The sequence below is a fragment of the Amblyomma maculatum genome, chromosome 1 (genome assembly GCF_055883805.1).
Source record: "Amblyomma maculatum isolate TAMU_Amacu chromosome 1, ASM5588380v1, whole genome shotgun sequence".
NCBI classification, from domain to species: Eukaryota; Metazoa; Arthropoda; class Arachnida; order Ixodida; family Ixodidae; genus Amblyomma; species Amblyomma maculatum.
Genome location: NC_139344.1, coordinates 322,543,598 through 322,563,054, shown reverse-complemented (window position 1 = coordinate 322,563,054; position 19,457 = coordinate 322,543,598). Strand labels below are relative to the sequence as shown.

At 42.4% G+C, this 19,457-nt stretch overlaps 1 protein-coding gene across 5 annotated transcripts in view; it reads right to left on the bottom strand.

Annotated features, from left to right (window-relative positions):
- Itpr (Inositol 1,4,5,-trisphosphate receptor) overlaps positions 1-19,457 on the bottom strand; it is a 127,269-nt gene that overhangs the window by 65,423 nt on the left and 42,389 nt on the right. For all 5 annotated transcript variants that reach the window (XM_084581514.1, XM_084581338.1, XM_084581430.1 and 2 more), the window contains exons 17-23: positions 14,652-14,766; positions 13,984-14,035; positions 11,265-11,388; positions 10,150-10,374; positions 9,462-9,539; positions 8,326-8,466; positions 5,534-5,659 (exon numbers count right to left, since the gene is read on the bottom strand). In XM_084581514.1, the coding sequence (XP_084437640.1) occupies positions 5,534-5,659; positions 8,326-8,466; positions 9,462-9,539; positions 10,150-10,374; positions 11,265-11,388; positions 13,984-14,035; positions 14,652-14,766 (861 nt within the window). The remainder of the gene's footprint in view (positions 1-5,533; positions 5,660-8,325; positions 8,467-9,461; positions 9,540-10,149; positions 10,375-11,264; positions 11,389-13,983; positions 14,036-14,651; positions 14,767-19,457) is intronic.

Sequence of the window (19,457 nt, the reverse complement as noted above, 5' to 3'; positions counted from 1 at the left end):
TAGTGTGCACAAAGCAAAGTCCCTGAAAAAATCATGAAATATTTTTTCAGCTGGTTACTGTGATGCGAACGATTCTGGACGACAGTTTTTTAGGGACACTTGATAATTCGATCTTTCAGATAATGCAAACATTTTTCCTGGTCTCTTGAAGGCCGAATGAAGGTCTGTTAAAGGTGGTGCGTATGTTCTGTGTTGTGTTGTGTTGTGTTTAATGGCTTGTAAGTGGTGTATACTATTTTTTCTATAGTTTATTTAAAACATTTGCTTCCTTAAGAAAGCTAAAGACACATAATAGATCAACAAGTCCACTTTCACCAAAATCAAAGCTGGATGGAAAGGAATGTATTCATCGTAAAATCGGGCACAATACTTTTTCTTTGCATTTCAAATCTTCTGCATGAAAATAAAATGTGGTTTATGGTGAGTTGCTCTGCGCATTCTTCACACAGAGATTTGTTTTCTTTTCTCAACAAAAAGTTGTGTGTTATGTGTGTGTGGCCAATGCGGAGACGGCATAATAGTATCACTTCCATGAAGCGTTCCTGATGACAACATGATTTCCATTCACTGAGCACTGGCTTCACCAACAGCAGTTTATTATTTACCTCCCTGCTCCATGATGACTGCCATTCTCCCTTTAGTTTGTTGTGCACCAGCACCATGCAGTCTCTGTACGGCACATTTATGTCCTTTGTTTTTCATGGGCTTAGGCAGCGCAAAAGTCTGCTCCCTCATTTCTCGAATGCCGACATGACTCGGGACCCAACAAAATGTTATGTTATGTCCTTGAGCAGAGGCTGTTAATATGTTGTGTATGACGTCCCCAAGTAGTGATGCAACTGCATTTTTGTGGTGAAGGGCTGTGAGGTCACTTAAGGAGACTGTGTAAATAATATTGTTTGTGATGTTCTCATTCAGTATTTCTCTCACAGCCACAGCAAGTGCAAACATTCAGCTGTGAAAACACTTGCACACTGAGGTAGTCTGATTGTTCTTTCCCATTTTCCTTGTACTACTGCACTACCAACATGTTTTGTTGTCTTGGAGCCATCCATGTAAAATTCTGAGCAACTGTCATATTTTTCTTTAAGAGCTAAAAATTCTTGCAGGATGTGTTCATGTGGTGTTTTCTGTTTACAAAAATGAGGGTGTGAAATCACAAACAACAGGAAGGCGGCAGTGGATCATGTCTCGATGCAATATCAGGGAGAGCATGTAATATTCCTAGTTCTTGACATTTCTCTTCAAAATGAAGCAACAAAGGTTTGATTGCCTGGGGCCTATTGTTGAACAATACTCTGGAGGCACACTTAGTGACAATAGGGTAGCATATCTGTTTTGGTAGGGAGCGTATTTTCATGATATGTGAAAATGCAAGCATAGATCTTCTATATTCCAGGGATGGTTCGTATGTGTCTGCATAAAGGCTGGTGATTGGCGACATCCTATAAGCACCAGTTGAAAGACGCAAACCTAAATTATGTACAGGGTCTAATCGTTTCAGATATGAAGGTCTTGCTCACCTGTATTTTATGGAGCCATAATCTAGGCAGGAGCGAACGACAGAGCAGTAGATGTGCAAAAGGCAGGTCCGGTCAGAGCCCCAGTGTTTGCGTGAAAGGACTTTGAGTATATTGAGAGATTTGGAGGCTTTCTTTTAGAGTGTGTTTATATGAGAAAGGAAAGAGAGTTTTCTGTCAAAATTTTTGTTCACGTTTTACTGGTAGTGTGACTGGTTTACTGGTAGGCAGATAGTGGGGTCAGTGTGCAGTCCTCGTCTAAGAAAACAGCCACAGATTTTTGTGTTGAAAACCTGAAACCATTCTCATCTGCCCATGACGCCAGCTTATTTACAGTTAGCTGAATCTGCCTCTCACATGTTGCTAGGTTTGATGATGTGCACGCAATTTGCAAGTCTACATAAGCCGAGTACATAAAAGACTTCGGTATTACTTTCGCTGTAGAGTTCATTTTTACTATAAAAAGCGTGGTACTTAATATGCAACCCTGGGGCACACCATTTTCTTGTGTGAAAATTTTAGAAAGGGTCGAACCGAGACGTACTTGAAATGACCGCCCTGACAGAAAGTCCCCCAGACATTTTAGCATTCTTCCGCGAAAACCAAGTTCTCCTAAATCACGCAGGATCCCGAACCTCCACGTATCATTTGCTTTTTCGAAGTCAAAGAAAACAAGGCAGTGCTGTCTATGTACAAAGGCTACTCAAACTGTATTTTCAAGGTGGACAAGGTGATCAGTGGTAGAACATGTTTTCCTGAAACCGCACTGGTGAATGTTAAGTAGTTTTCGGGATTCAAGAACAAACATTAATCTTATGTTCAGAATACTTTCGAAGCACTTCACAAGACAGCTTGTCAGGGCTATTGGCCTATAACTGCCTGGGGAGTTTAGTGACTTCCTAGGCTTCAAGAGAGGTACTACAATGGCTTTCTTTCAGGTCTCAGAAATTTTCCCAGATATCCAGATTTTATTAAAGAGTTTTAACAATGCTTGAACTAAGGCTGCAGATAAATGAGCCAACGTCTCATAGTGGACCTCATCGGGCCCTGGTGCAGTGTGTTTGCCAGCTAAAAACACTCTATTTAATTCTTCCAGTGTAATTAAAGCATTAAAAGGTTCTTTTGTGCGACCAGTCATTGGAAGTTTTTGTTTTTCGGCTGTTGATTTGTACGTAAAAAAAGAATCTGTATAGTGTGTAGAACTTGAAACAGCAGCAAAAAGTTTCCCCATTATGTCTGCTTGTTCCTGTATGCTTGTTTGTGTGCCTGGAGTTGTAAAAAGTGGAATTTTAAAGGGGGAGTATTTTCCATCCAGTTTACGTATTTTCTCCCACATGCTTTTTGATGTAACAGGAGGACACATACTTCTGCCATGACTGTTTTTCAGCCGTGCGGCGGATATACCGCGCCTTAGCTTTTGCTTTCTTGAATTTTATGAGGTTTTCATGTGTTGGGTAGCACCGAAGAATTCCCCACGCTTTATTTTGTTCTTTTTTTGCTTTTCTACATTCTTGCATGTATCAAGCTTTTCGAGTCTGTCGTACCACTCTCGATGTCCGGGGAACGGCTAGGAGAGCAGCGTCAATAACACATGCTGTGAATATTTCCTTTAACTTGTCCATATCAAGACTGTCGGAATAAATTTTTTCTAGGGCAGCCTTTTCAAGAAAAGCCCCAAGTCAGCCAAATCTAGCTTCCAACGTTGCGGTTTTGTTTATGTGATTGATGTTAATGATGTTAGACTGATAATGACAGGTAGATGATTGCTCCCATAGGGGTTGGTAAGAACGTCCCATTTAAAATCAGTAAAAACACTTGGTGAACAAAAATATAAATCAAAGCAGCTCATTTTGCCAGTGCTTGGAGTGCAATACAAGGGTTTCCCGTATTTAGCAGGCAGACATTGTCACAAAGAATAAAATCTTCTAAAATTCGACCTCTGACATCTGTTTGATCACTTCCCCATTAAGGAGGAATGAGCAATAAAATCCCCTACTAAAATATATGGCTCCGGCAGTTGCATTGAAATTTTTCTAAATCATGAAGTGTAATAGTTAAATGAGGTTCGATGTATAAAGAACATATCGTTATAGTTTTAAAATGCACCACGGTGACTGAAACAGCTTCAAATGAGGTTTTAAGGCTAATTTCTCGTGTCGTAATGCCACCTTGGACCACAATAGCAGTGCCTCCAGAGAGTCTGCTTGAATTCTGTAAATCACAAACAACGGAAGACTTGATATTTGTTCAGGAAGTTTTTGTTCTGTGGTCCGAGATTAGTCACAGCGCAGTAGGAAGGCTTTTTTGACAATGAAAGTCTCTTCCGTGCTTCCCCGTAAGTTATATTTTCCGTGACTTTCAGAGTGATTACTTCCTTTTCTTTTTTCCATGCTGGGCATGACCGCGACTAAGCAGGATGATTTCCTTGATAGTTTGTACAAAGGTGTGGTTTAACATCACAGTTATCTGTGGGGCGATTGTGGGAAGCACATTTGGCACAGGTGAGTTGGCCCCGGCAAGTCTATGAGCTGTGGCCGTACCGTTGGCAGTTATAGCATCTACGGGGGTTCAAGATGTAGGGCCTTAGTTTTATCTTTGTGTAGCCTACTTCGACAGATTCTGGAAGAGTGCTTGCAGCAAAGGCGAGTACAATGTGCCTTGTTTGTATCTCTCTGTTGTCTCGTCTAATCTTTATCCGATAAACGTCTGTGACATTTTGTTCTTTCAGGCCTTCAAAGAGTTCTTGCTAGCTCACGTACCTAAGGTCATTATCAGAGATGACTCCTCGGACAGTGTTTAGTGATCGGTGCGGGCTAATTGTAACTGCTATTTCTCCAAACGATTTGACTGCACTTAGCTTCTGATGCTGATGATTGTAGATTAATTCTAACAGCAGGTCCCCGTTTCCAAGTTTCTTTATCTTATAGCTCTGGCCTATGACCTCAGTCAATGATCGTGAAGCGACAAATGGGGACACAAGTCGTGCATGCAGTTATTTCCTCATGGTCACTGTGGACCACGTGAAAACGAGGAAAGTTGTTTATGTTCTTTGAAAAGAACATGGTGGTCTCGGTGCGCCCCTTTTTAGTAGGAGGATGATTAGGAATGAGGAGTTTGAAAGCCATAAAATGGGTTTTTTTGTTCGGCCAGGGTGGCGGCCACCCACTGCGGAGCCCAACAAGAGGACGCAACAGGAGCTTGCAAGAAGGTCCTGCCTGTGCCAGCCATACACTGTAGCTATAACCAAATATGGCTGAGCTCAGGGTAGTTCGCCACACAAGGTTAACCCTCGCCACCTGGAAATGGAAAGAAACAAAGAAGATAGGAGAAGACAGGACAGTTGTAAGAAAGAAAATAGGAAAGCAAAAGATGGAGGGGAGGATAAGAAAAGGCGACTGCCGATTTCCCCAGGGTGGGTCAGCCCACAGGAACCGTCTATGGGAAGCGTGGGCCAAAGTGGTGTGTTGCCTCTGCCGAGGGGTCTTAAAGGACCAAACACCTGGCATCGGCTCAACCACCAGGATCCCCTTTTCCCCCGACATGGCGATGCCACGCACGGCTAAGCGTGGGTGCTCGGGGTCCGTGGTGTCACACAGTATACACACAAACATCTGCTTTAACAGATACCCCCTGCGACAGGTGCATATGTTCTGTTCTGATGAACAAAGTTCAATATTCATACTATGCAATATTCAGTTAATTATTTAATTTTATATTTAATGTGAGAGTTACTATACGGTATTTGCACATCCTTAGTTTTTACTAACCGTGACAGCTATTTTTCATGGGCCTAACCTTAAACTGATTGCAAAAGCATTTAATTTAATTCACTTGAGATGCCAAAAATGATCTGAATTAATAATGCCCCTGCACTTTAACTGTAATAACAAAACCCCTCATTTTATCCCAGTTAGAGCACCACTTTTGCTCAACTTATAATACTACAGTATATCAAATGCAGTTTTCTGCCTTCTGAGATCCACTTATGATATAATAGACACTTTTTTACTCACGCCTGGTGTGAGAAAAAGGTCAATGTGCTTGTGAAGAAGCCCCTGGTTCTGGTGATTCCCTAAGCAGAAGTGTTGTAGAAAGTCGTGGGCCAATCGCATCACCTCGCTCATGCGTACGTCTTCTTTCTGCAAGACGAAAAAAAAAAAAAAAGAAAAAATGGTCCAACACTGTTTGCGATGAACCATTCCCTGGAAGCCAAGTGCTGAATGTATAGCTTTACAGATGTATACAGTAGTAATATGTTGTGGATGACACCTATGAACCATTCCCTGGGTGCCATGTGCTGAATGTATGGCTTTACAGATGCATATAGTAGTGATATGTTGTGGATGACACCTATGAATGGATATTTTTTTACTCAAAAAAAGCTCACAGTGCATTTATGACATTACTGCAGAAGCACAAGGTTTTATAAAACAGGTCTGCAGCATTACAGTTCAGTACTGATTCACTACTGTATATCAAACAGCTTCAGACAAAGTAACTCACCTGCAACTTTGAATATTTTCAAAGCATATTCTAGAAGCGCATCTAGAAGCGCATCAATATCAAATTTTGTGTTGCAAAGTGAACATGAATTATAATAAAAACTGGTTGGGGATCAAATCAAACAATTTCGAATTGTTTAGAACAGTTTCTAGTAATTTCAAATTTCAGTACAGCTAGTTCAAACTAAAGAAAACTGTTTTCCCACAAAGCACAACTATAAAAAGAATCAAAGGTATTAAATTTTGTTTGAAACAGTATTCAGCATAATATACCTGCAAGGCCTACCAGGCATTAACTAACTTTAGCAATGAACTTTATTTTGTGCAGTAATACCTTGCTTGCCATTTTTTGTATAACAACCATGACCACTGAAAAAGGAGCCCAGTTTGAATTAATGCTAATGATCAAGCTATCATAAGCCTAAGGCATTCCAATTATAAGACAGATATCTCCTTACTGAGGGGTATAATATTACAGTTTGACTTACTGCTCACATGGAAAAGGGAGTTACTAAATACTGCCATGAAGCACCGTAAGGTGCTCCTCCTTCTTCTTACTACCTCCTTACTGGAGGAGTAATGTCTGCAGTAGTTTAACGGCAAGGTAATACAAGGCGCTAGAAAAATATAACAAGACAGTCCACAAAATGGACAGAAGAGCAGCAATTTGAGCAGTATGCCAGCAGGATCATCCTTTCCACATTCCATTGTGATGCCTCAAGACAATGCCTCGGTTGTGGAGTGTAACCCAAAATGCAGCATTCATGATGACACATACTAGCCTTCACGCATAGATTTGTTGGATTGCAAGCATCATACTGAACACAAACCACGCAAACGCTGTCATGAACCGCGAAGTCACGAAAAAAACCCACGCTGCTAGATAACCTACAGCATGCACTGAACTATATGTGGCGTGGTTGCACAGGCTTAGCTTGGAACCCAACGCTTCTGTGGTACGTCTTCTCCTTGCCCACAGTGGCCTAAGATGGATAGTTTCTAGGTTCAGGAGAAAAGTGAGAATGATGAAAGTAGTCACAGAGAAACAACTGCAGCAGTGCACATGGCCACAACTTCGCCCCCTTAGGCTGCCTTCTACAAGGAAAGTCGTTTCCGTGCACATGGATATGGCGATTTCAAATGAATTGATCGGTGCCAGTCAGGCTCACAGCCTGTTGTCAACTGCATCGTGGCTAGACAAACTGACAAGCTGCATGGCCCTGCATTTCATTTTCCGACCCTGTGAACACACAGCAGCTGGTGGAGGCGGTGGCTCTGCTAACTGCTCACGATACTACAGCATGGCTGGTGATCGCGGAGTCAATGATGTGCAGGCAGTGCATAGCGAATGCTCAAGGCTGTGGTCACGGTTTGAATGTTCTTATCATTTGTAGTGATGCGTGAATGTGTGCGGAATATCCGAAATTCTGCACGCAGTGCACACTGCCCTCTGGCCGGGGCATTAGACGAATCTGTATCATCCTGAAATCCATATCAATCAGATTCATACACTACCGAAATTCTACTAATGTTGTTTAAGCATCATATAGTGTGTTGATTTTACTTTGGAATTTGTTAGCTTTTAGACTAAATAGGACCTTAGAGTCACAATGCGATATAACCTCAATTTTCACTCTTTATTGTGACTCAATACATGCATTTCTGCTTACCTTTCCTTCATTTAATATCTGCAAAGCATATAATAAGCTATTATTAATACAGTTTGATAATTTAGAGACATTGGTAATCGTGATAAGCAAGTTACATTTTAATTGGGCACTATGTCCAACAGCACTGCTTCTTAGCGGCAAACAAAAAAAACATTTCCAAAATTCTCATTCACACTAAGTAAAAGAGACATGCAAAGGCCATATCGAAGCTACTGTGTTACACATGAAATGAAGTAAACCACTACATGTAACAGCAGATAAGTCCGTCTCTTGCTTCATCCCAGATCATGCTGACGGCAGTCAATCTTTCTCCAAACTAAAGCAAGCTCATCCAGCACAAAGCTTTTGTGTAAAACAATTAACGTGACACAGGGCTCCCTCAAGCAAGAATGCCCTTTCTAAAGTAAGTTTCTCATATACTGCTTTTGGTTTCAAATCATTCATTAAACAGAAGATCAATAAAAGCACAGCAGCCAGACAGCTGAAAATGAGAAATCAACATGATTAACGCCCTTCCACTGAATTGATCTGCAGGCAAGTGAGGACAAAGAAAACAGCAAGAGCACAGGACAACAAACACGCAGTAGCAGAGCATGCACTCGACAAAAGCAAGGGAAAGAAGCCTGTCCCTACCTTGTCGTAAGGAATTTGGAGCAGCTGGAGAACCACAGCGTGTGCCCCCATGTTACGAAGCAACCGCTGCTCATGCTTGCGAGGCCGCTTGGTGCCACCTGGCCCCATCTGGTAGCAAAGCTTGGTGAAGCGCTCCAGAATCTGAAAAACCGTACAAAGCTTCACACATGCACAGCATCACATTGCGCTTCCTCTCAGACTAGTCAGTGAATGTTGCCAAAATAAATGTGCACACATAGGGCAAGGATATGCTTCTAAAAGCACGCACTAAAGTGTGAACTACTAATGCATGCAACCTTAGAAAGTAAGGCCACTTCTAGGCTTCCTGGCTTATAGCAGCTAAAAAGAAAAAGCAGCAAGGTCAACCACACAGGCTGGAAATAATGAGCAATACTGCGCTACTTGCTAGACACGGCTGAACTCACTCAGGCGCTTTATCAGTACATCAGCAATTATGTCTTTTGAACATGCATTACGTTGTGCCATAAAGAAAAATTTCCCCCTCTCTCTCTTCTCCGTGCATGTGTGAGTGCATGCATGTGTTTAGAACTTAGAATTGACCCAAACAAACATGAATGACTAAAAAATGAATACATTCACGCTGCACACCTCATGGTCGCAAATTTGCAGCCTTATTTTTCTATAAAATATTTTCTATATGGAAAATTAATGGTGTTACTTATCACGCGAAACTTTTCCCACAATGACAACTCAGCTACATTATTCATTAGTAAGCCATTTCACCCTGTCAAAATTTGAGAAGCCACGAGCACAAACACAGACACTGCGCCACAAAGGGCTAAATAAAGTCAAACTGATCCAGCAGACAGTCAGAGAAAACATTTATCGACGTAAAGCCTAGTGTGCCGCATTCTGCTAATAACAGTATGATTTTCACATGGTAAATGATGATCTTCCAAAGAATAGATTTACAGCTGCGTGGTCAAGCGCCCATTCTGCCCAGCTTTCAGGCTGATGATGCTGCTGCTGATGCATCGCCATTAGATGACGATGATGCACGATTAGAAACTTGCATTTATTTGTAAGTTAGACGGCATGAGCCCCCCTTAAAAAAAGTGAAGAGACATGCGACTACACTGGCCAAGCAATGCTCAGCAGAAGGAAGCATGACCCACCTGACGGATGGTTGAGTAATTGTCTGTCGCTGCTGGTGTGCCTTCAAGCTCCCCAGCCTCCTTGGCAGGAACAAGTTCCTGGTGGAAAACAAACGCAACTGTGATGTTGATTGCATGACCTGTGAAAAGCAATTATCACTATTGCATACAGAGTCCCTGAAGCACATTAATCCTAACTGCCACATACTGTGAACTGCACAGAGATATTCAAAAGCCAATACATTAGCCAGAAGCAGCTGCAATGCAGTACATCCCAAGGCCAATCAGACCTGAAATGTATACAACTTTAATAAAGACCTCCAGCACAAGTTTCATTATTTTATGTATATCTACCATTGGCTCTTTTATGTTTAGAGCTTGAGCAAAATATTCTTAAACTGACCAATTCTGTCTACTAGTTAACCTGTAAGAAAGAAAAGCATAAGTACAAAAACTTACACATACCACACATCTGCTGTTAAAAAAGAAATGATTTTAATGTTGCCAAGCAACGTTTGGCAACATTATGTCTATATTTAAATGAAGATAATATGATTCTGCGGGTGGAGGTGAAAAGAATGTACCTCCTGCAGTACAAAGTTAATATAAACATTGTTGCAAATATAAGCTTGAGCAGTAATGTGCTGCTAACATTGAGGCCATCAAACTGTTTTCAACAATACAAATTTATAACGAGGTCAAGCCTCACAGGCCGTAGTGAGTCGCCCTGTAAGACCAGCCTCTTGTCGAGCTCTTGGTCGTGGTCTGGGTCCTCATCCCGTGCCTTGAAGACCCACAGCTCGGATTTCTCCACCAGGTTGCGCAACTTATCCAGGTCAGCCTTGATCTGCTTGTAGTTGTCCACATCACTGGCAGACACAAGCAGCTGCACCTGCTTGAATGCCTGGAGCACTTCCTGGCGCTGAGTGAAGTGCTGCATGAGGAGGAGGGGGGAAAACATGAAGAACAGTGTTTTCCCCTAGGAACAAAAGGACAGCTATAAATCGGTACTTTTTTCCAACAGTTGTTATCAATATTTAAAGAAAGCTGCATTGTTGGAGAAATAAACCAGCTCCATACAGTATCCGGTGTCCAGTGGCAAAGGCATCTGTCTTAAAATTTACTGATTGGTCAACAAGGTGCTTGGCATCAGAGATCATATGACATGGCTAAGTGCTGACTGGTCGAAGGGATGCACAATATGGTTCCGGGTATGAGATCAGAATGAAGCCACAGTCAATGCCATGTATGTCTATGGTATGAAAAATTCCCTCAAGCAGAAGGGCGACAGCAGAAGTATCTGTAACGGCTCAGTGTATGCGACAAGTAGCAATGACAGCGGAAGAAGAGCAGGCCGAGCAGTAGCCAGATTATTGTAGATTTTTCTTTTATGTTTGCGCGAAGCTGCGCAGCTGTATTCAATGTAGCCTTTGCACAAAGCAAAACTTTCACAGCTGAATTTTTATGCCGCAGCAGCAAAAGCATTTGTGCTGCTCAGTATCATTCTCAACATCAAGGTTCTTTTGCCTTTAATACTTGTCACAGTACAAGAGAAAACAAAAATTTGGTGATAGTACCAATATACTACTGTCTTTTTCTAGACTTGCTTGCTTATTTAGTACAATAAAATCTTTATTTTCTTCTGCGCCCAGTTATTGCAGAATACGATACACTAGAAGAAAGCCCCACCCTGAGTAACCTTAGCTATGTTAGCAAACTGTGACAAAAATAGCAAACTACACTTCGAGAGGCATATAAACAGACTGAAAGAGGTGCGATGGATGATGTGCCTAATGCACGGATGACAGAGAAAGCAGTGCCCACCTTGAAGAGCAGGTGCAGTGCCCCCGACACCAGTGGAGGGTAGTCATGCATGGTCAGGTGCAACAGCACGCGCAGAAACGTGCGCCCGCCCTCACCATCCAGGTCCACGTCCCCCAGGTCTTCCCTGCACACCGGAGGAGACAGCGAGCACTTAGGAAAGCCAAGATTCAGAGAACAGGGCAGGAAATATGACTTTCTGTTCCCAAAAACTGAATGCATGCCACAAAACATATTGTGCAGCAGTCCATGACATAAATAGCTGCTTTAGAGGGAAGTAGCAAAACTACTTTAACAGCCATCTCACTGCAGTCTCCTTGCAAGTGAACATGTACCAACCAGTAACATTATGTGCTGAAAGCAAAACTGAGTTACGGTACATACCTGTCAGATGTTACATTGTACCTTTAGGCCCTCAACAGAAAGCTATGACAAGATCTGTGCCTTTCAGCCCTAATGCACTATAAAGTGACAGCAATGTACTCTTTTCATATTCATGCAGTGACGACAATGTGTTTAGACAAGTTTGCCATGCTCTGACTAGCCCTACACAAGCCTCACAGGTTGCTGCACTAGTGAGCTGGGACTATGTCTGCTTGTTCATGTGTGTATGATGCCATGCACAAAAATGTGAATGGTGGTCTCGATGTACTGTATAGTGTGCGTCGTTTCATTCCTTCATTGCAAGTACCTACAGTGCTCCTGAGGCATCATTGTAGGGGAAATATACTGCATGCAATATCACATAAAAACAACAACTGCAAATATTTCACAACACAGATTGAATATAGTTAGATCTGGATGCACTGAACCTCCAAGTAGCAGATTCCATGATAAGACGAAGTAACTCAATTCCTCAATACCGCTTCCATTGAAGTATATGCCTTTGTGAACTCTATGTAATAAATCTGCTGTGGCAGCTGGCTTTCATATATAGAACACATGTCATACCAGTAAAACAAACTGCCACGAGAGCAGCCTCTATACAACAGCAACGAGCTAACATAGCTGACATGATACAGTGCATGATGACTGCAGCAGTCTCCACAGCTTTTGCTTTTGTAGCAACACAGCAAGCGACACTGCAACAAGACATGTACCACAAGACAACACATGTAGCGGCAGAGAACATAAGGACGGAGAGCACTGTGTGCCCTGCTTGGTTGCTGATGCAATTCCTGCACTAAGTCCATTTCCTTGAAAAATAATGCTCGGGCAAGCGGAGAGATGGGACAAGCAGAAAGAGGTCCCCTCCTCCACATGAGGGTCATTCATTAAGGATTGAGACTAAATTCCTGAACCATTTATTTCTGAAAATTATCAGAACTTTTATCACCCTCAAACCACTCTCTAATGAGCAAAATTCACTTGTTTTACCCTTTCTGCCCTGCCATGAAAGCATGGGCAAAGCTATTTTTTGCAACCTGGTTAAAAGTTGCCTAAAAGCCTCAACTGCATTTCGTTTCTTATCAAAATGATGTCCTTTTACCCATTTGGTGCCATTAAGTACAAAAAGAATTCGCAGGAGGTGATGTGAGGACTACAGGGTAGGCAAAGGTTTATTGCGATTTTTTTCAGGGTCAGAAATGGATTATAGTGTTTTCACAATGTGAGCTCTTGCCAATGTTGCCTTTTCAATTTCCCATCAGTTCTGGACTACTATTTCATGAGAAGAATCTCCTGGTCAGTACCTTGAAAACACTTCTGTAGTACTCAGCATTTACTGTATGACCTCCAGGATTGGCTGGGTGCAGACAATTACCACTTGCGTTCTAAAAATGTGATTATACTATAGCCTCGTTTGCCTATCTTTACGCCTTAGCCTTCATGTTTAAAGCTACCCTTTTTAATCCCACTAAGTGCTTTGGTACTTCATCTCTGGGCGCACGATGCCTCGTCTGCAGTAATGATGGCCTTCCACCTGTCTTCAATCATCCTTTCCTAAGCACCGCTCCACTCGGGACAAACATCTGCATGGCTACACTTCTGCACTGGAGTAAGCAGCAGACCAAGGATCCACTGCACGTAGATGATTTCCATAAGAAGACGTTTCTTGGGATTTCAGTTGGTGCTTCCTACTAAAATATCCAAATATTGGGCGTGTTGACTGAGAGTAAGACATCTACCAGTTTTGATAACTTGAGCTTTTGTGTTGACAGTTTCCTCAAAAAGGGCTGTAGGAGGCGCACCGTCCCCTCCTTGCTATTCTGGGTCATCCCTACCCTCCTTGAAGTCCCTGAGCAAATGAAAACTATTTACACCAAGCATGATATCCTCACGAAATGCATGAGTCAAGTCGGCATAAGTTTAAGTGCCCGGTTTGTTATGCTGCACACAACACTTGATCACACACTCACATGAAAACTGTGTATAACACATACCTATATCCAACAAAAAATGGGAATTTCTTTTCTATTTCATTAATACCGGCTTCACTGTCGCTTTTAGCACTTAATGTAAAATGCAGTTTGCAGTAAAAAAGGAACAACAATTTACTTATGGCACAAATATTCACTACCAGGTGCGCATTAGGTGTATGTTTGCACCGCCTATGATGTCTATAATTTTTTATAGTACAGCGGTGGTTTTACAGTTATGATAAGCTGCTGCCAATCACGAGGCTGTTCCTTCCTGTTGCAGCAGCTGCATGTCACTGGCATACAGTATGCTGTGCATGCTGAGACTTTGCTGCGGTGATGAAGTGCCATCAGCTGCCACTCACGTGCCCCCAAAGATGGCCTCCGCTTCCCTGCCAATACGCTCCATGTCCACACCTGCAGCAGCAAGGAATAGATTTGCAAGCACTAATACACAAACAAGGCACAAAAAATAATAAAATAGCCCATAGCTCTAAGTTTTGCTAGGAGTTCTTGTTGGAAGCAATATTCATTGAGCAAACATTTTCACACATACAGATGAAAAAAAAAAGAACTGGAACTTGATGTCAGGTCAAAAAAAAGGGGGAAAAAAGGATACAAAGAAAATTTTATACACAGTCTGTTTACAATTTAGGCATACAAATGGCACATGTATATAATACCTGCATAAATAGGCAATCTGTCATCTAAAAATAAATAAGAAAAGAACACCAGCTGTCCATATGCCTGCACCAAAGGTTCCTCTATCTGGAACCTCACGAAACGAAACCAGAGTATTTGCAGTATATCTGCCCTGCCCAATGTACAAGATGGAAAAAAGCAAGAACAAAAATAAGACCCACCTTCACACTATACACGTTACCTAGGGTTTCATAATTAGTCACTTATGTTCTTATCAACAGCTAAATAAAACTCTAGCTTTCAGAAGCTATTTTATTCACATCATCTTATTGAAATGCATTTCTGTTGAAATGAAAAACCTGCTTCAGCTCTCATGAGCATGACTACACACCTTTGTCACCGACAACAATAGTCTCATCAGCTTTTTCATGGCTCTCCTGGAACTCCCGCTTGAAGATGGTCAGCAGCCCCGTGATGCGGTAGTCCAATCTAACGTTCAGGATGAACTGAGTAAGACAAAGCATTCGAGAAGGTCAAAAACTGACAGTGAAACCAGGTTCTTGTGCATTGGAATAGCTCCAACGGACCATGCACCACTTCTTGTATAGATCACACTAGCACTACAGACCAGAACATGATACTACTCTTGAACCGGCATGTACTCTCAAACACAGGCATCAGGCGCCATCTCTTTTTGGGCTGCCAAAATGCTGCGTTCCTTTGCTGCATGCGCAACAACCTTGTATTGCAAGCTTCGTGAGTGCTTAAAAATGTTCATGTTATACATTTGAAAGTAAAAGAAGTCATGTGGGCATCACTGCATTGCCTAAAGATGCAGAAATAACTAGAGGAAAAGAAGTGGCTGGATTGCTCACTCTGTGCAGCGTGCATAACCTGTGTTGAAAACTCTGTCACTTGAAGTGTTAAGCCTGCATCGTTTTCTATCCAGCGTTAAAAATTAGAACTGGCATCAAAAATTTACTGCTGTGGATCCACAGAAAGAATTTCAAGTGAAGTACAAACGTACTAGTAAGTAATGTGTTTGAAATGGCAAGCCAAACAGCACGGCTATCGCAATATGTTTATCAATTAGTGACCATATCATGTAATGCAGATATGCTCAGAGCAGTTTCGTAGTCAAACACAGACCAAGTGAAATCTTATCAATTCTGCATCTCAGCCACACACAAAAATAAGTGCACCCTGTATCTACAGCGCTGCTTTGATTGTTTACATGCTACCAGTGCCAATCTATGTGGTAGCAGTATGAACGATAGAAGTCAATGAGCTCGGTCGAGCAGAGCAATCTGCCACTGAACCATTTTGATCATTCGAACCGCCTAACTTGCATCTGTAGCTCAAGTCATCAACACTTACATGAGCAGATAACTCAGCACCAGGCGTCCCAGAAATATTGTATCCCCACATTTTGTAACCTCATAGCTATGGATGTTCATAATTTATGGCTCCTGTATGCACTGTGTGTGTTGTCACTTCGCTTGGTAGCTCACAAGTTGTGCTTCTCTTCGTGTTCCACACAAGCAGCTCAGGAGATCTCAATATGCTTGCGTCTATCATTGTTTTGGTGCTCTGGTTTATATATTCATAAGCAGGCACATGCACACATGCACACTGAAAATGCACTGCCACCATTTCACCTACCTTTTCCAACTATATTTTGACGGTGCATTATTTGTGTATATTGTATACCATGAGCACACCGCATACATACGAACAGAGAGCGTTTTACCAGATTTTCACCAGTCCACTTTGTACTCGGCTATGCATACACCTGTATATACCACTCAAGCCTTTAAGGGTTCACAAGCACACCACACAAAAATGCAGAAAATGTGTTGCCACTCTTTCACCTACCCAGGGGTGAAAGCAGATTCTAGCTTTTTGGAGCAGGCATGGGAGCAGCAAAAGTCTTACTTTGGAGCAGCTTTGGAGCAATTTATGGGCTATTTCGGAGCACTTTGGAGCAGGCTGATGTTAAATGCTACTAAGCGCATTTTTCTGTTCACAGCTACAGTAAGTCCTATTTGATTTGGCCTCCAATAGAACAGAAAAAAAGTGTTCAAACTAACCTAAAGTTTTAGGTATAAAATGGAATAAAGAAAAATTGACAAAAACAGTTTGCATTACAGTAAATTTATCTGATGAACACCTGCATGACAGCTGTCTGCATTTGAGATGAAACCTTAGTAAAAACGAGCTTTTCCCAGTTCCGTAAAACGCTTCAATTGCTTTGCGCACACTGTCGGGAAGGTTGAAAGATTGCTCCAAAATTGTAAAAGCCTCCCTACCCTTTTGCATGGCTACTCAGTGGTATTGGTGGCTATGCCCTAAGAGGCCCCCTCGTGTTTTGAGGATGCTTCACCGCAGGGCATGGTGAGGCACTGTGGCGAACCGCACAGTGCGGTGAAACCGCGTGACTATATAGCTGGAAACAGAATGTGGATACATGCGCGGGACATATGTATATGCATTAGATCAGCATGAAGCCATCCAAAACCAATAAAGTTGTGATGCCCAAGCAGCGCTCGATGCACGCACCCAATCGCAGCCACGGGATGGTGTGAAGTAGAAGCGAATCCAAAGCTATCCGATTGAGCTTTATTTCAGAAATGGCGAACTTCCAATCAGCACCATGTTTGCCACACTGCGCCCAATCTGCGCGGGAGCAACTGTCCCATGCAGTTCAGATTCGGAAAGGCTGTTTCGGTAATCGCTGATGGAGCGTGTTGTGCCTCAACGTGTCGCAGGCCAGCAGTGCGCTTGCCACACGTGGCCCATCGTTGACGTCTACCAATGGATGCAGGCAAAGAGCAGCAGTCGGCTGTTGCGATGCCGTTCGTAACAACGCACCACAGCTAACGTGCTAACTTTTCGCACATGTGTCCCTTTTAAATTGGCATCGGCCGGGACCGCACTCCTACTTAAAATTATCGAAAGTTCTGAGTAAACGCGGGTCGAAACAAAGACAATTTACTTCAGTCAAAAAACTCCATGAAAATTCCCATTGGCCATAATTATTTGGGAGTACAATGGTTGTAAATATTTTTGCTCAAGTTCATGAAAGAAAGATAGACAAACAGCAAAGGAATCGGTTAACTGCTGTTAATTCAATTTCAGAAAGGTTCATGCCACCAACCTTACAGGAAAATTGCAGCAATAACAGCTTTATGACAAACACCACGAGTGAACCAAGCTGCTGCGGATGTATAAGCCGCTGCGTGATTTTGCAGCAAGCGCCCAGTGTTGCACAGCCAACGATAATACTCAGGTAAAATTGGCGTTGTATACTTGTGAAGGTCAATTATCGCATAAATTGCTGTTTAGGAGCAGCTTGGTTCAACATGTCAGATTGGCACAGAATGGAGCAATTGGCACAGCACTTCCACCCCTGCTACCTTCTTCAATGTATGTGTGTGTGTGGCGTGTGAGTGACGGCATATCCACTCGCAGTTACCTTTATGAGTAAAACCCAATGTTTACCATTGACATCAGTGACAATAACATGGGCAGGCAGATTTACGCATTAAGAGGCTAATAATGTCTCCACATTAAAAAGAAACTACATAGGAGTGTAAAATTGTGCGTGTGTACGTGCAAGTGTGTGCATACATGTGCACACACACCTATTCCCTGCCACCTACCTTGTGGTATGTGTGCATGTGCTCACTCACTGCCACCTTGATGGGTACCAACCAGTGTTGACAACAATGACAATAATGCCAGATTTTCTCATAAAGGGGTTAGTAACGCTTCCACATTAAAAAGAACTTACAGGCAGGCGTTACGAACTTCTACAGCCAAGAAACGAGACAGTGTAGCACACTCAGTATAATCTGATCTAATTATTTTTATTACTTTTTGTTTGGTATTCATGTCTACATTTTCTTAGTTCTTTAGCAAGTATGCAGAGAGATTTTGTCTTTATTTTATGTATATTGTGTAAATAAAAAAGTTTGTATGCACATGAAAGATAGTCTAAATACCAAGCCACCTGAAAGTTTAGACCCCTGATTTTTCGCACATGCTGATTACTTGGACTTTTTCTCATTACCACAACATGTTCCATACAGTATATGAGCACCCGAAATTTCGGGCGCATTATGACTGATTGCCCAATATTTTAGGCCTCATTCACATTTGCCATGGCATCCCTGCCAATAGCCAAGGCTTCATATGATACATTGTTCTGTGTTGTCGTTTTTGTATTCGCTTAAAGGGACAGAACATTGGCCAAAATATGTCATGAGATTATGGTGGAGATGAAAAGATCTTGCCTCATATAGTACAGCTCGAGCACTACAATATCAAAGAAAAGAGGCTTTACAATTTTAATTTGCCATTGAAAATCGCATAAAAACAACCGAGGCGCTATCTAGCGGAGAAACCCTAGTACTTTCAGTGTAGCCCCCCACATGACTACATGTCAGCAAAATATCGCCGATTTTCCTAACTGTACATTGTTCTTTTTTCTTCTCGGAGTGCTTGACATAATTTATTATATTTTGCACTCTCTCCAGTGCATCCTTAAATAAAAACCATCCCTGCTTTCGCACCGCGAGAGGTGTGCTTTCAGGTTTTGCCACTAGATGGTGCCACAGTGTTTGCAATTTCGTGAATGAAGCAATGACAGTGCCCACTAAAACTTTCGTCGACGAGGGCGTGCGTTACTGTGCCGTAACAGTATTGAGTGTGAAACTGAAAAGGAAGTTACTCTACGGAAAAAATGTCTGATTACTGTCATATTTGTTTTCGGTACGTCTTTCTTGTCGACCACCAGTCGTCATCGCAGTCGCTGCTCATGGTTTACAGCATCGGACTACATAAAAACGGGCGCACGCATTCAAGCTAGAAAAGAGAGTATTAAAAGTGGGGCCCTTTTCACAGTCTGACACGGTAGCAATCTTCACCGAAACCCCGCTGCGCTTTGAGGATACTTCACCGCATAGCCATCACAGTCCGTGCGATGAAACATCCTCAAAACACGGCGGTCCAGCGAACTCGCAGTGGCAGATTCCCTTTAGCATCTGCCCACACAATCACCCGCAACGTGCCGACGGACGTACAGCCCTTGACCACCGATTGCCTCCCTTCATCGAAGAAAACATTGCGCGACGAGACCGCCAAACATCAGAATGGGGGCACAAAGTTGACCCTTTTCCCCACCATAGCGGCCATC